Source organism: Antechinus flavipes, chromosome 1, assembly GCF_016432865.1.
Source record: "Antechinus flavipes isolate AdamAnt ecotype Samford, QLD, Australia chromosome 1, AdamAnt_v2, whole genome shotgun sequence".
Classification (NCBI taxonomy): Eukaryota; Metazoa; Chordata; class Mammalia; order Dasyuromorphia; family Dasyuridae; genus Antechinus; species Antechinus flavipes.
In genome coordinates, this window is record NC_067398.1 from 678,415,380 (window position 1) to 678,432,435 (window position 17,056).

General features: G+C 36.5%; 1 protein-coding gene across 3 annotated transcripts in view; it reads right to left on the minus strand.

The window, feature by feature from the left end:
• Nucleotides 1-17,056, minus strand: part of ELAVL1 (ELAV like RNA binding protein 1) — a 69,412-nt gene that overhangs the window by 12,290 nt on the left and 40,066 nt on the right. For all 3 annotated transcript variants that reach the window (XM_051972458.1, XM_051972456.1, XM_051972457.1), the window contains 2 exons: nucleotides 13,984-14,087; nucleotides 1,686-1,839 (listed from right to left, as the gene is read on the minus strand). In XM_051972458.1, the coding sequence (XP_051828418.1) occupies nucleotides 1,686-1,839; nucleotides 13,984-14,087 (258 nt within the window). The remainder of the gene's footprint in view (nucleotides 1-1,685; nucleotides 1,840-13,983; nucleotides 14,088-17,056) is intronic.

Genomic DNA, 17,056 nt, shown 5'->3' on the forward strand with positions numbered 1-17,056 from the left:
GTAATTCTTTAGTCAAAGCTTGATAGTCCAGGAGAAAACGCCTGATGGTACGTATACTCTGAGATAGATCTCTACTTTGTTCTGGGAAGTAATATGACAACAAAATCTGACCATTTAGCTATTCAAATACACTTCCATATTATTTCTCAGTTTTTAATAAACATCTTGTTAACATCTAAACTCTTTATTTCAAAACATTGGCTTAGCAAGGGCTATTTATCGACTCTGCTAAATCTCTATTCTAGCTCTGTGATCTGATCATTCCACAAGTCTGTTGCTGTCTGCCTTAAAGAGTCAATCACTTGATAACTCGCAAGATGGAATGGAAATAGTTTCATTATTTTTATAGTATCTATGAGGCTTAGTCAATAGAGAGGTTAAAAAGTATGTTTACTGACAAGAGTATACAAAAATCATCTCAAGTCAATTCCAGATCATTCCTACTGGAATCATTTGTCAAGAATCTCACTTTCACATTTGTCAGCATCATCTTCTCCCTTGAATTCAACTGTTACTGAGGCACATAACATGCAGCCTGAATCACAAATTTCTTATTGATTGCTCATTTGAAAGAAAGCTTAATGATTAGACAGATTTACCAATGGAATTATCTAGATTTCAGTTATTTGAAATCTGAAAAATTTAAAATGTCATATTAAAAGTGGAAGTGGGTGCTCAGTAGAAAAGTCCCACAAAGGCACTAAAAGGTACTTTGACAAAAAGAGGCAGCCATGGAGCTTCTCAAATATGACAGTACTAACTACATATAAGAATAAGGACTCTAAACCTGTGAACTATTTATTTTCTCTAAAATCAAAGTTATATCCACATCTCCCCTCCCCCCGTCTCTGTCTCTCTCTCCTTCCCTCCCTCCCTCCTTCTTCCCCCTTCCCCTTTGCCCTCTCTCTGTCTGTCTCTTTTTGATCCTGTAACACTAATCTCCTGGCTGTTCCTCAAATAAAACCATCTATCTCTTGGCTTTAGGCATTTTTGATGGTTGTCTCCCATGACTTAGAATGTTTTATCTTCTCATCTCCACCTTTTGATTTCTTTGGCTCCCCTTCCAAGTCCTAGGTAAAATCCCACATTCACATTTCCCAATCCCCCTTCAAGCTAGTGCCTTTCCTCTGTTGATTATTTTCTATATACTTGATAGCTTCTTTATACATGGTGTTTGCATTTTGTTTCCCACAATAGATTGTGAGTTTGAAGCCCAAGAACTGTCTTTTGTGTTTCCTTGTATCTCTAACATTTACCTCAATGCCTGGAATCAGTTTTTACTCACTGACTGAAAACATTAGAATAACAGGGATCTAGTCAAGTAGGTTATCCTCTTTCTAAGAACTTCCAGGACACACACCAGGATGGCCTAGTCCCACTTTTCTATATGAATTTAATAGAGGAAATTCATGATTTCTTTTTCATGCTTTCAATAGCAAATGGCAATGTAAAGTTGAAAGTTCTTTTCATTTTCTTCTTCTACCTCATGTATTTAAAAAGTCTTCAAACTAGGCACATTATCCAATAATTTAACTGCCCCAACTTGCAGAGGAAGTAGACATTCAAATCATATTGATATTATCTATATTTCCCTCAAAATACTGCCAGTCTCAGGGAAAAAAAAAGACATCAGCCAACACAATCTTTAGCAAGCATTGGTTTAGGTATTATAATGCCTGACATACCTGTTGTCTGATCCACAAGTACACGGGAGTTGATGATGCGTCCAAATCGTGAAAACATGTCCTCCACATCTTTTTGTGTCATTGTCCTTGGGAGTCCACTAATATACAAATTGGCATCTTTGATAACTTCTGAGCTTGGCCGAGCATAGGATACCTTTAAAACAAAATTATTCTCTTTTACTATGGTGGATACATTTATAAATCATTGAATTAATGGCTTGGTTGCCAATTTCCCAGATTTAAATAAAACAGCAATCTTACATAAGGTATTTATTTAATAAACAACTGATAATATCTTTGGATGTGAAATGATTTGTTGAAAAATGACCTTGTTAACATTTATCTCCTTAAAAATACAAAAGCAATAAAATCCTGTTACTAGTATCTCTAGCTGTTTATCAGGTAAAATCGTAACCATTTAATATCCCAATCATTTGTGTACAGCAAATGCTATCACATGCTTTTTAATGTCTGAAGAAATACCTAATTTTTACTTTACTCTTTACTCTAAAGCTCTGCTTCTTTAGAAATATTTCTATCCAATATTTCTGTTCATTTCCATGCTCATGATGGGACTAGATTGTGAAGAAAGATGCAGGCAAAAAATAAAGTCTCTAAGAATGGACAGTAGAAGAAAAGAGAGTTTGACCTACTTTCATTTCATCCCCTCTGCCAGGTGATTAGATGCTATTCAGGTAGCACAACAATGAGACCACTTGACTAATCAAACAACTTGGATAGGATGGGAGACATCAACTATAACTTTGGATATATCATGGAGGACCACCAGGCCATGTGTCCTAACTTTATGCCTTCCAGATTACCTATACTGCTAGCTGACGTACTAATGCAACCTAAGGATGCCTAGGCCTTGTTATTTACCTGCTAATGTAACTTTAGAACTTTGGGGGCTTTTCAAATACCTCATAGCTAAAATTTCATTTATATGTTGTCTCATATAATTAGCATATGAGATCTTTGAGGACAGGGGTTGTTTGCTTTTTAAAAAATTTGTATTCACAACATTTACTTAATATAGTGATTAACATACAGTAAGCATTTAACAACAACAACAACAACAAAAATCAATTTATTTTTATTTTTATTTTTAATTTTCTTCCTTTCTTCTTTCCTTCCACTAAGCAAAAGTAACTCCTTTCTATAATCCAAGGAGTTATAAGTACTACTATACTTAAGATTACCACAATTTCTGCTACGAGTGAAAAGAGCCAGTAACTAACTTTCCATGCAATTTGCCTGCACAAATAGTTAGGGATTAGGAAATGAGATGATGGCTGATGAAAGGTGATCTCCTTAATAAATGTCTGACTTTGCTGGTTCCAGATACTTTTGAGAAACATCCACTTATGCAGATGCAAAGAATATACATATTCCTATTATGACATTTATTGATATACATCATTGCTCATATGCAAAAACTCAAATAGGGCAATAAAACGTCATTTACCAAGCATAATCTAGAACCCTGTATCCCAAATAGATCAGTTATCACTTAATATATAAAGTAGATTATTCCAAAGATGTCCCCTCCCCCATGGGGTTTCCTGTGGTCCTGACCCATCTCCCATTGGCTCTGTGGCGAGGACCCTGGCACGGGTCTTCACATGCACTGCTGCTCGGCCACCACCACATAACACATACTGCTCCTGTGAACTGCCAAGAGTGTCTTCTGAGCTGGAGTGGGTGAAGCAAGAACTGTAACTGACCAAGTAAAAGATAATCATCCTACTTTTAGTACCTTACAATAATAGAAAAGTCACAGAGAAAACAGCAATACAAACAACAAACGCAGAAATGCAAAGAGCTGAGTTCAAGGAAGAAAAATATCAATTTGTAAAATCATGAGCTATTAAGGCATGACCAAAGGTAAAAAAGAGAAAAGGCTAGCTAAAAAAGAATTTTTAAAATTATCATTTATTTATTTATTGCTGAGGCAATTGGGGTTAAGTGACTTGCCCAGGGTCACACAGCTAGGACGTTTTAAGTGTTTCAGGCCAAATCTGAATTCAGATCCTCCTAACTTCAGGGCTGGTGCTCTATCCACTGCACCAACTAGCTGCCCCCAAAAGAAGAACTTCAAAAGAACACTATAGTAGAAATAGCATGAAACTAGGAGTCAAATGACCTGGGCTCAATCCTGTTCATACCTTCCCTTTTCTGGGCCTCAGTTTTTTAATATGTAACATAAGGAAATTCGACTAGAGTATGGCTTTTTAAACTTTTATCAATCAAATACTTACTGAAAATAAATCATAATTATGTGATCCCTACATTCAGTTACAAGACTTCCTATGGGGTTGTGAACATAGAAACTGGGGACCAGAGTAAGATCACAAATTGTTCTGACATTCCATTAATAGGATTAAAAGTTATAAAAAGGTTATGGACTTGGGAGAGGATAGCAAAAGAAAAAGTATAGCGAGGGGAACTTACAAGTTTTTTTGGGGGCTAATATTCAGGGCTGAAGTAGAAAATAATGAGATAAGGCTAGAAGGTTAGGATAAAAATAGTTAGATTCCCAGAATCTCAGAGCTGGAAGGAGTTCCTTTAGTCTACCCTGAACTCTTAATAGGAATCATATCCAACAAAATGATCATTTAATCACTATCTGCATAAGCTCTAGTGAGGGGCAAATCATTACCCCCCAAAACAGCCCATGGGATTTTGGGGCAGCTCTAATGGTAAGACATTTTTCTGTGGAATGGAAAAGCACTTATTAAGTGCTCAAGACATACAAATAGGAAAATCATAATAGTTATTACTTGCATTCTAATTGGGGGACACAACAGAAAGGTTGGCGTTTATGATCAATTCCTGGAACACTGAAAGGTGTGTTACTCTGGCAGGGAAAGTAAAAGGACAGATGACAAGGCCTAAAGCACTTTGGGGAGTAACTGAAAGGCAGATGGTATCCTCCCAAGAGGCTAGTAGGTTAGAGGGTGAGAATTAGAGGGAAATGGGGCTCTGGGATATCTCCAACAGAGATGGGGACCTGAAGCTCAGCATTCAGATGGCAATGAATGTCCTATATTCAAAGGAAAACTGGGCCAGTGGGGCACTGAAGACTGCTTGGAGAAGGGAAAAGTCTCTGGCTCCCATCAGGTAATTATTGGTCAGTGTATCTTTCTGCTATGTTGGTGGGAAAAGATAGTTCCTACTCTGCACTATGGTGTTTGTAGAGGAAGTTAATTTTGTGTCATCTTCCTTAAATCAACGTTTGAATGTGACATTCAGAAAATACTTATATAATAAATGCTTGACTAACAATTTTTTTTTCATTTCCTAGTGAATTTTTTAAAATTTAATTTAATTTTATTTTATAATAACTTTATATTGACAGAATCCATGCCAGGGTAATTTTTTTACAACATTATCCCTTGTACTCACTTCTGTTCCGATTTTTCCCCTCCCTCCCTCCACCCTCTCCCCTAGATGGCAAGCAGTACTATATATGACTAACAATGTTTCTTGACAAGTTCCACCTATTGCTTATAGTCTTAACTCTCTAGGGTCAATCAGAGTAAATCTAATTCCTCTTCTATATGATAGCCCTTGAAATATCCAGACATTTATCATGTTCTCCTGAGCATCAAAGCCTTCACTTTTCAAGGGGAAACAATTCCCACTGCTTAACTAATCTTCATATCACATAAACCTGAGAGCCTTCATTATCATAATAGCTCTTCATTGACATTCTCTAGCTTATCAGCAGTCTTTCCTAGACTTAAAGACAATATTCTAGATGTGGCCTGATCAAACCAGAATATAGCATGATAATACTCTTTCTAGTCCTGGACATTGTTTCACTTATTGAAGGGCAAAAGTGTAACTTTCTTTGCTTCTATATCATACCACCGACAAATACTTGATTTTCAGAGCACTAAAGCTCTCACACCTTTCTCAGATAAACTTCTGTCTAGCCATGTCTCCATCATGGATTTGTAAAGTTGTTTTTTTTTTAACTCAATCGTTAGCTCTACATATTAAATTTCATTTCACTAGATTAAGTCCAATGTTGTAGACTGTAGAGATCTATTTAAAAATCTATCATCTCATGTGTTAGCAGTTTCTCTTAGTTTTGTCCGATATAAAAGTTAGATAAGCATATCAAATATCTTTAATCAAATCACTGAAAATAATGTTAAGTGGCACAGTTCTTTGAGACACTCTATTAAAGACCTCCTAAACTGATGTCAAACCATTTAAGATGATGCCTTCCTGAGCCTGCTCAAACTACCCAGTACATACCTACCTAAATGTACAATAGTCTAATACACCTACCCTTTCCACAAAAATGGCATGAAACACTTCATTAAATACTTTGCTAAAATCTTCCCAAACTATAATTATAGCATTTTTCTAACCTACCCATCTAATAATTCAGTAAAAAAAGAAAATGAGATTAATCTAGGATAACTGTTCCGAATGAAACTGTGCTGCCTCTATGTGATGATCAATTCCTTTTCTATGTATAGAATAGGGATGGGAACTAGACTTTTGATTTAATTGGTATAGGGTCCTCAGGTAAGAAAACTCTTATTATCAAAACAAGATCAATTTCACCTTCTATGCACATTATAGTCTTAGAGAATTACCAGGGCATAGAAAAGTTAAATGACTTCCCTTAGGTTATGCATCCAGTATGTGTCAAAGGATGAACCTGAACCTAGGCTGTCCTTGCTTCAATCAAAGTTTCCTTCTGACCTTTTAAATATTTTTCTTCATTTTCACACTGAAACCTTTCTTTGTTGTTGATTGTGTTTTTAAAATCATTCTCCTGGATAAAAATTTGGTTATTACCACTTTATCTTTTCTTGTAGAAGAGAAACCAGCCTGTACTTAAAACACAATAAACATGTACTTAGACATGAAAGGAATACATACACTACAATCTATGAAAACCATGGCAAATTCTCCATACTTGCTAGATATGAGACCTTCAGTTGTTGGCTATCCTTGTTAGTAGCGCCTGGAAGAATTATTACATAAAAGTATCTATGCTTTTAACTCTGAAGTCTTCATTCTCTTCAACTCCTAAGGACATTGTTATCATCACGATACACATCAATATCTTTCTCCTTTTCTTATCAAGCTTTGATCCCTTTTGATATTTATTGAGCACCTACTACATGCCAGGCACCACTAAATGCTAGAGATACAAAAAGAAAAAGAAAGATAGTCCTATTCTCAGGGACCTTACAATCTAAGGAGGGAAGACAACCCAAAAAGAAGATGGAAAGGGGTAGGTCCACCACAGTAGATGTTGGACTTAAAACCAAGCAGAGCAATTTGTGTCAGATAAAGAGATAGGAGGACCTCTAAATTGTAAGCATTTTAAGCCCTCTATACTAGGCTAGACCCTCCAAGCTTCTAATCAGACACAGAAGTAAATGCAGGTACTGATGAGGTATGATTAGCAAAGCTGAAGAAATTCCTAAAATGATGAAATGGTAAGGAGTTTATTCTGGGCAATACGTGATGGAGGTGAAACCAACCAGAGCAACTGGTGGCAAATAAAGAGATGGCTTTTTCTTGAATTCTTCTAGATTGATTAAATGATCTTTGTTTTCTCTTCAAATGTTACTCCTTGTGTTTCTCTTCCTTCAGCTCTTCAGTCTTTTTATTTCTTTCTCCAGCTCCTCCTCTACTTTATTAGATACTTTCACTTCAATTCTTCACAAATCTTTCTTCAGTTATAGATCTTGCTCCTAAAGCTTTCCTTACATAAATGTGTAAATCAATGAGATTAAGACTATAAAGTGCTAGATAAAGTTGTCTTCAGGAGTCACTCCTCTGCTGGTTCTATTTTTGACTTTCCAGACTTTTCCACCAGGCTCCAGTAGGTACACCTCTCCCTCCCATTTTTCAGGTCCCCTTTATGTATTCCTCATTAGAATGTAAGCTATTTACATTGGGAAATGAGTATGAACCACAACATAGTATTTACACTCTTTTTGTTATTGTTTGCTTGCATTTTTGTTTTTTCTTCTCAGGCTATTTTTACCTTCTTTCTAAATCCAATCTTTCTTGTGTAGCAAGATAACTGTATAAATATGTATACATATATTGTATTTAGCATATACTTTAACATATTTAACATGTATGGGACTACCTGCCATCGAGGAGAGGGGGTGGAGGGAAGGAGGGGAAAAGTTGAAACAGAAGTTTTTGCAAGTTTTGCAAGGGTCAATGTTGAAAAATCACCCATGCATATATTTTGTATATAAAAAGCTATACATTTAAAAAATGTAAACTCTTTGAGGGCAGAGATGAGCTCTATTTTTGTTTGTTTGTTTGTTTAAATATAGATACTTAGCACAGTGCCTGGAATGTAGGAAATATTTTAATAAATGCTTACTGACTTGATTTAACTCTTAGAGGAAAAAACAAACCTTTGTAGGATTCAGACCTCTAGAGAATGTCAAAGCAGAGGGTCAGCTAATTAAGTTCTTTTTTACACAGATCTTTTATCAAAATGTTGCCTTGGATACCTGTTCCACCTGACCAGATGGGAAGGAGTGGGAGGAGCTTTTATTTAAAGCTTGCAATAAACCACAGCAATATGAGAGCATATATGTCCATCTACTAATAAATACAGGGGTAATAATTTCTTCACAGGAATCTTGATATGCAAAGCCAAAACAGAATAGCCCTAAATGAAATGACAGGGAATAGGTACCCCAAAAATGTGAGACACATGGAATCATCAGAAAAATCCTTGACAGAGAGTACCAAGAAACTGGCAATCACAATTAGTTACTGAGCACACCAAGTAGTGTTATGCGTAGAAAAATCAGTGAGGAAAATAAATAACAACAATGACATCAGCTTCCATTTCTCAAGAATTTCAAAGTTCACAAGGTATTTTGGATTGAGAAACAGACTAAGCTGGTTTAGTGAATAAGGGGGCTGCTTTGGAGTCAGTATAGTTTCAAACATTGCTCCCTGACTCAGCTAGCTTTCTGATCTCACTTAACCTCTTAGTAGTCCAAGCAGCTCTCTAAGAGTGTAACTTACAGAAGAATCTTATTTTCAACTACCTACAAAATATTTCCATTCTGTTAGTCTTGTCCAGCTAACTTATAGAAGAACCTTTAATCTACATTAATAAACTGGTACTTTTCCCATAAAGGTGTGACACCCCCACTGATGAAACCATGGACTCTGTTAAAGAAAAACTAATATGCAGAGAGTGTAACAATGAAAAAATAACAGGAATGAACTTGTTAGCTGGAGGTATTTCCAGGGACAAAAATGGAAAAGGATGAAATAAAAAGACAAGGAAGGGCAAAGAATTAAAGTAGGAAGTGAAATCTCACCCTCAATATGGAATGGCATTTAAAAAAAAAAAAAAAGGCCATATCTCTTTAATTCAAAAAAACTGAACTTTTTATATCATATCTTAAATCTGGTATTTCCCAAAAAGCATGTTTCCAAAAAATATAGAAATCCTGCTAAGTGCTTTTTATCTCAATCATACAGGACATTACCCTCCAGGCATGATTGTATCTAAGCCACCTTGGATAAAATGGCTTGATGACATAGAAAATATGCAAAATACAATTAAGGGGATAATTTATGATGATTCCATGATTTCTAGCCATTGGAAAACTAATGATATTTTTAATAGAAATGATACAATAGGTAAGAAAAAGTCATTTTTGAGGGAAAATTCATTTGAAATTCAGTTTTTGTTATTCTGGGATTGTACTAATAGATGAAAAGAGTAACAGAATGGAAATATTTTATAGGTAGTTGAAAATAGAAGATGTAGCCTTGGGAATTATATGCAGAGAGCTAAGGTCAAAAGAATGACCTCCTTAAGAGAATGAATGAGAGCAAAAGTCTGAAGTAAAAGAACTTTAAAGCAGGGGTGAGGAACCTTTTTCTGCCCACAGTCATTTGAATATTTATAACATCATTAGTGGGCCACACAAAATTATGTAGGAGGCTGTGGTACCTAGCTTTCAGTTCCTCATTGCCTGTGAATGCCTTATTTCACAGGCTTTATATGGCCTACGGGCCAGACATTCCTCACCCCTGTTTTAAAAGATCACCTTCTCAGTTAGGGGTCAGGAACACGAAGGCAGCAAAGGAAACAAAGTATTAGTCTAAGCTAGGAGAATGGGAAAAATGCAACATCAAAGAAACCAAAGGAGGAAAAAGTTTCATAAAGTCAATATCAAATGACAAAGAAAACTCAAGGATATTAAGAAATGTAACTGGATTTGACAAGAATGACATAATTAATGATCTTTCAGGAGGCAATTCTTATAAAGCTGTGAGTTTGAAAGCCAGTCTGTAAAAAGTTAAGAAGGGACTGGAGAAGCAGAAGGTTGGACAAAGTCAAGGAAGCTATTAAAAAAAGGGATCCACTGGACAGTGATTGGATTGGGAGGGGTTACAACATTGCCTAATGACTTGGGACTGGTAGATCAGAACACAATATTAATTAAGATGGACTTCATTGTCTTCTTTGGCCATAAACCAAACACAAATCTTGGGAAGGAAGGTATGTAGTGTTCAAGAACTTGGACCTCTGTTGAAGGCTGGCAGAGAGCTTTTCAAGACTGCTTATACACCTTTGGTGTTTACCTGTACTCAATTCTCATCTGTAGCTCCAAGAGGCTGTAACAGGTGTAGAGGACACACCGCAGTAAACCATTTTGGCAGATAGGCCAGACCAGTTAAGGGTCCACAAACTGACAGTCCTCAAAATTCATGGTTTGCGTTAGAGGAGTGTCTACCTACAAGCATGTGAAGAGTTTTCCTGACAAAATAGGTAAATGAGAACATTTTGTTCTAGGACTCATGAGGGCAACTGAAGCAGACACCAGGGAGTCTGAGAGAGTTTGGTAAGGTACTGAAGATACCAAGGTCATCCACCGTGTCCCCGGCCTGCATCAAACTCTGTCTCACTACAATCCTATCTGCATGTGAGTCAGGAAGCCCCCATGGTGTGACAGGTCTTTTATGAAAACAAAAGACAAACAACAACTAAGACAATTATTTCAAAAAAGCCTTACTGCTAGTTCATGTAACCAGGCCAATACAAACATCAAAAGAGACCAAAGGAACCAGCCAACCGGGAGCTGATAAATCACAAGTAACACCTCAAAGCACATTTCTATAAACCAAAGGATAACATGTAATTATTTTCATGCATTGTAATCTAAGCTGAATGATCACTATGTAAAAGATTATCTATAAAATATGAAACCATTAAGATGATGGCAACCTCCGGCAGATCGTTCCTGCCATTTCAGTACCTAAGTTACACTAGACAGGTGGCTAGCTAGTTGATATTTAACAAATTCAAAGCTTTGGACACAAATCATCAGGAAAAACAAGCGGGCTACTTTATTTCAATTCAGGGCAGAGTTAGAGCCGCCAGGAATCACTATGATAGAGTCCAGAAGAAGGATTCAGGAAGCAGACATGTAGAGCCTGGCCCATCTGGAAGGACTCTGATTGTTGGGGCTCCCTAGCAAGTTCACACTGGTCAACTGCCAAATCTCAGAGGCATGATCAAGGCCAGAGACCACTAGGCTTACATAATTCAATCCTTCAAGTACTTTAAAAGCAACTTCTATGGCAAGGCACTGTGTAATGAACTGGGAATGCCAAGACAAAAAGCCAAAAAAAGCCTGTCAGCCCTCAAAGAGTTTGGAAGGATGCAACATTTATGTAGGTAAATATATATATATATATATAATAATTCAAGGAGAAAGAAAACACTAACAACTGGAAGCATCAAAAAAGACTTCCCATTGGAGAAAACTTAAAAGTTTAGCCTTGAAAAAAGTCAAGAATTCTAAGAGATTGAAAAGAGGAAGTTCATTTCAGGAACACAGGATAGTCTGCACAAAGAACGGAAAGTCGAAAATAAGTCAACAAAAAGGAAATAAAGCAGTTTGGCCAGAATGTAGATGATATAAAGAGAAGCCATAAGATTCATTTGCACCTAATCTAGGTAAATAAAAGTGTATACAGACCTCTTTAACTACCTTTTTGGCATTATGTTCAGTCAGAAGCAACACAGAAAGCAATCTCCTGGTATCATGGCATCTAATAGAATGCCTCCTAGAACTGTGGAGTTGTAGGACCGCTAAATCTGGGTGAGCCCACTGCATTTAGAAAGATGAAAACTTTCAGTGATGGCCCCCAACATGTATGTGTATGTGTATGTATACCTGTGGTTGTTCAGTCTCTCTGACTCTTTTTGACCTATGGATCGACCATACATAGCATGTCAATACTGTCAAGTTTTCTTGGCAAAGATACTAGAATGGTTTGACATTTCCTTTTCTAGTGGATTAAGGGAAACAGAGATGTAATGACTTGCCCAGGGTCACAGAGCTAGTAAGTGTCTGAGGCAAGATTTTAACCCAGTTCTTCCCAACCTTAGGCCCAGTGCTCTATCCACTAAGCCATCTAGCTGTTCCTCCCTATCCCCATACACATACATACCCCAATGTATGCATGTGTGTATCTCATATACCTCCTTTTGCTCTAATTTTTTTTTTCGGTCCAATTCAGCAGTTAGTCAAATCCAACCATTCTGGAGAGCAATTTGGAACTATGCTCAAAAAGTTATCAAACTGTGCATACCTTTTGATCCAGCAGTGTTTCTACTGGGCCTGTATCCCAAAGAGATCTTAAAGGAGGTAAAGGGACCCACATGTGCAAAAATGTTTTGGCAGTCCTCTTTGTAGTGGCAAGAAACTGGATACTGAATGGATGCCCATCAATCGGAGAATGGCTGAATAAATTGTGATATATGAATGTTATGGAATATTATTGTTCTGTAAGAAACGACCAGCAGGACGATTTCAGAGAGGCTTGGAGAGACTTACATGAACTGATGCTAAGTGAAATGAGCAGAATCAGATCATTATACATGGCAACAATAAGACTATACAATGATCAATTCTGATGGACTTGGCTTTCTTCAACAATGAGATGATTTAAACCAGTTCCAATTGTTCAGTAAGGAAAAGAGCCATCTACACCTAGAGAGAAGACTATGGGAACTGAGTGTGGACCACAACATAGCATTTTCACTCTTTCTGTTATTGTTTGCTTGCATTTTTGTTTTCCTTCTCAGATTTTTCTTTATCCGATTTTTGTTGTGCAGCAAGATAACTATAAATATGTATACATATATTGGATTTAACACATAATTTAACATATTTAACGTATATTGGAGTACCTGCCATATAGGGGAGGGAATAGGGGGAAGGAGGGGAAAATTTGGAACAGAAGATTTTGCAAGGGTCAATGTTGGAAATCCATGCATGTTTTGTAAATAAAAAGATATTTTAAAAAATGAAGAGTTAGTAAATATTTATCTGTGGTAAATCAGATGAACAATCATGAAACCGAACCAATTAGTAAGATGAGGTATATAAAAGGAAAAAGGATAAGAAATACTACAGAAGTGTGAACAAGAAAAAAAAAGTGACTTATATGGGAGACAGAAGCCTAGGATTATGACAATTCATCAACTAAAACCAAACACAAAATACCTAATTATCACTTCATCTGTGCCATGAAAAATGAAGGATACTTGAGACAGCTGCCTAATGGGTTAGGTGATGCTGGACAAAGATGCTTGTCTGTATCAGTTTCCTCACCTGTAACTCACAGGGTTGTTGTGAGAATCAATTAACATAGCCCAGTACCTGGTACAATACTGGTTCTGAATCACTGCTTTCCCTTTCCCTACTATATAATCTCTGCCTTCAAGAAGTTTACATGTAAGAAGTGAATGTCTTCAATTCAATGATGTCTTGAGGTCCTTTCTACACTGGGTTTTTTTTTTTTTTTTTAAATTTTACTACTATGATTATGACTACTGTCAAAGAAAATCTTAGGAACAATACCTGGCATATTATCATGTATTTGGGGTGGTTTTGAAAGTTAATGGAATGACTCTTTGCAGGGTAAGAACTTAATGACATCCTTCAAACCTGGAATTTGGATGATACAATGTTGCAAGAAACCTTGGGAAACTACTTACTTTTGTTTGACTTTTAGTTTCAACCACCAAGAATATGATTCCATCACACATTATTTATTTAATTTCTCAAACAGAAAAAGAATGGAGATAAAACATATTCTCTTGAAGTATCAAAACTCTGAAGACAATCTCTTAATTACACATTAATACTTCTAACATACTAGTAAGCTGATGGGTCATTGGCACACTTTTTAAAGTGGCAGCGCTCAATACCATTCTGTTGAATGAAAGTAAGTTGTAATAAAGGCTCTTTACCTTAATGGTTTTTGACTGGAGTCTCAGGCCATTCAGTGTGTTTATTGCTCTTTCGGCATCCTTTGCAGTCACGTAATTCACAAAGCCATAGCCTAAGCTATGTCCTGCATGGAAGAACATATATAATGTTTTAAATGAGCCACCACCACGATATCCCAATGTTTATTTTTTTTGGTAAAGATGTTGGTTATATATTATGGAAATCTTCCTCAATAACTAAAGACCACACCCCAAAACCAAAGACTTCATTAAAAAAATCTTTTTTTAAACTAATTATGACCCAGCAGACCTGTGAAAGTACCATGAAGCTATTTGAACTGAGTGAGAGACTATGAGATACCTGAAACCAAGACCCCTTTTCCAATCACAAAATCACTGACTTAAATTATTCATCTTTTTCATTTAAACAAATGAAAGTAATAAGAAAAACTCCAAGACTACAGAAATATGAACATTATTAATGATAAACCACAAGAAGAGAAGCCAAGGATATGGAACAAGCCTTGGCATCATTCTCACCACAAGATGCCACTACTCCCATTCTTTGGGGGATGACTTAGAGGGGAGTTGTGAACTTTGACTTTCACAAACTTTCAGAAGTCTAAGCAATCTTGTCCACTCTCCTTGAGCCAGTATTCATGAACAATCCTTTGGAGCAACAAGGTGGTTGTCTTTTAAAAATCTGAGCCATACTATAATATGGAAGCATAATTCTCATCACTTAAAATGAAGTTACTTACCTGTGGCTTCATTTCTTTCAGTACAAAAACACTCCAATGACAATAGAACTATTTCTGAAAAGATCTGCTTTTAGCTGGCTTTCAGGTTATTTCCATTAGGCTGGACATGGGTGTTCCCTAAGGCCACTCCTGAAGGGGCAACCTCTCAGCTTCCTAAGCCTCAAGAAAACTAACACAAGCTGATTAACAGAGCAGCAAGAACCAAGAAAATCCTCAGTCTACCACAGAAGAAGAGCCAGGAAAATGCCAATCCTCCAATGGAAGACAGGCTTCAGGGCAGAATAGGCAGGACACTCGACTCCAGATTCACGAAGACCTACTTTACACTCTTGCTCTAGATACTTCTTAAGTGGATGACACTGAGCCACTTAATCTTTGTCCCTCAATTTCCTCATCCACAAAATGAGGCTTCAGGATTTATTGGCATCTATGGTGTTTTAGAGCTGCGAATTTATGATCCCAGGAGCTTGCCATTCTTACATTCAAGTAAATGGGGTTATCATAAGAAAACTAAGCTCCTCTCTTGGAATGGATCACATATGGATGCCAACAACAGGTGATACATCTAGTCCAAATGTGGAAAGCGGGAACCTCGGACATTGATCTTATAGGAGGCTGGCCAAAATGCTATTTATCTTCTGGTGCTTAGATAAAACACTTGATCCATCACGAGTTGAGGGAGTTCCACATCCCTGACTTTGTCATTTTCAGTTCAGTAGCTTTCCCTGAAGCCACAATGGAAATAGCACTTTCCCTATTCAAATTAGTCCCAGTGATAGCCAAGTCATAGAAGAAACTCTTCCAACTTGCAAAAATTCTAGAAACTTCTTAATCTAACTTCTCATACAGTACATGAATCTCTTCTTCAGTGTCCCACAAAGACAGTCATCCAGCCTTCATTCAAAGAGGAGTATTCCAATGGGCAGCTTTAGTTGTCAGAGTTCACAGAATCTAGAGTTGATATGCAACTTAGAAATTACTTAATCTATACACACAATTAGTTTTTTCTTAAACTGAGTTCAAAGCTAACTCCTTATAACTTCGATCAATTGACTTTAATGATGTACCTTACTCTTTCAAAAAAGGAAAGCATTCCAAAACTGATTTATAAAAAAAAGACTGCTTTGTAGCTGTCCCAGAACTAATCTATGCACTGGCAGTAAATCATCCTAAGGATACCCAAGATGTGGGAAACACTGTTTTTGTTGTTATAGTCAAATAAAGTTAAGAACAAAAGGGAAGGAGTGATACAGGAAGAAGTGATGAATAAACTAAGGAAGATAATACTATGATAGATAAGGAACTAAGAGATCACTTTATAGAAAAACCATGCAATGGCCTTTATAATGATTCTTCCCAAACCTGAGGAGTAGAGAGGAAGAATGAAAACTGTAAAATGATGGGATGTTCCAGGATTGACAAGGTCAGACTTCTCAAATACAGAGAACTTTGTTCTAGATAGAGGCATCCTCTGCTTTTTTATTTTAAAAAAAAAAAAAAAAGAAAAGAAATTTATCACTCATTTTCATGACATTGTAAGGTCCTTGGAGAGAAAATTGATTAGGACAGAACAGTGAAATTCTTGAAAGAGGAGAAAGGGAATAAATATGAATGTACATAGAAGGAGGGTAAAATCTTTGACTCAATCAGACAAAAGAGTTAAGAGATGGAAAACCAAAGCTGGCTGAGTTCTTCATGCTGTAAATTCTTGTAAACTCTCCTGAAAGGAGGCATGATGATGGTGATTGACTTCTTAGGGATTCTACCAAGGAAATAACATATGGGCTAAGGGTTTGTGGTTAGCATCTTTCTTCCTATATCTAAGAATAAACCTCAGTTACTTTAATCTTCCTTCAGTCTTTTTCAAGGAAAAACTGACAAAGCACAATTCTTAATTTTAATATCAAAACTCAAGAAGCCATGGTGAATGAGTCCAGCCTAGGATATCTGATAGAATTCTGTCTTCAGGAAAGGAGTATCTCTACAACATCTAGGTTCAGAAAAATATCAGATGATATTTTTCCTCTGGAAAAACCTAGGAATCAAAGGGATATAGAAAAAAGCACTTAAAGCCTCAAGCACTATATAGTTAAAAAGACATTTCAGATTAGTAGTATCAAACTCAAATAGAAAGAGAGGCCATTAATCTGTACATAAGGATCCCTGGAGGATGCCATTTTGACTTAGTTTTAAACTGTAATGTTATCTCTATTGTATTGCATTTTCATTCATTTTGTTAAATACTTGCCAATTATATTTTAATCTGGTTTGGACCTCACTAGGGAATGTTGCTCTGGGCAAGTCAAATTAGCTACTGGCTGTACAAAACTGGA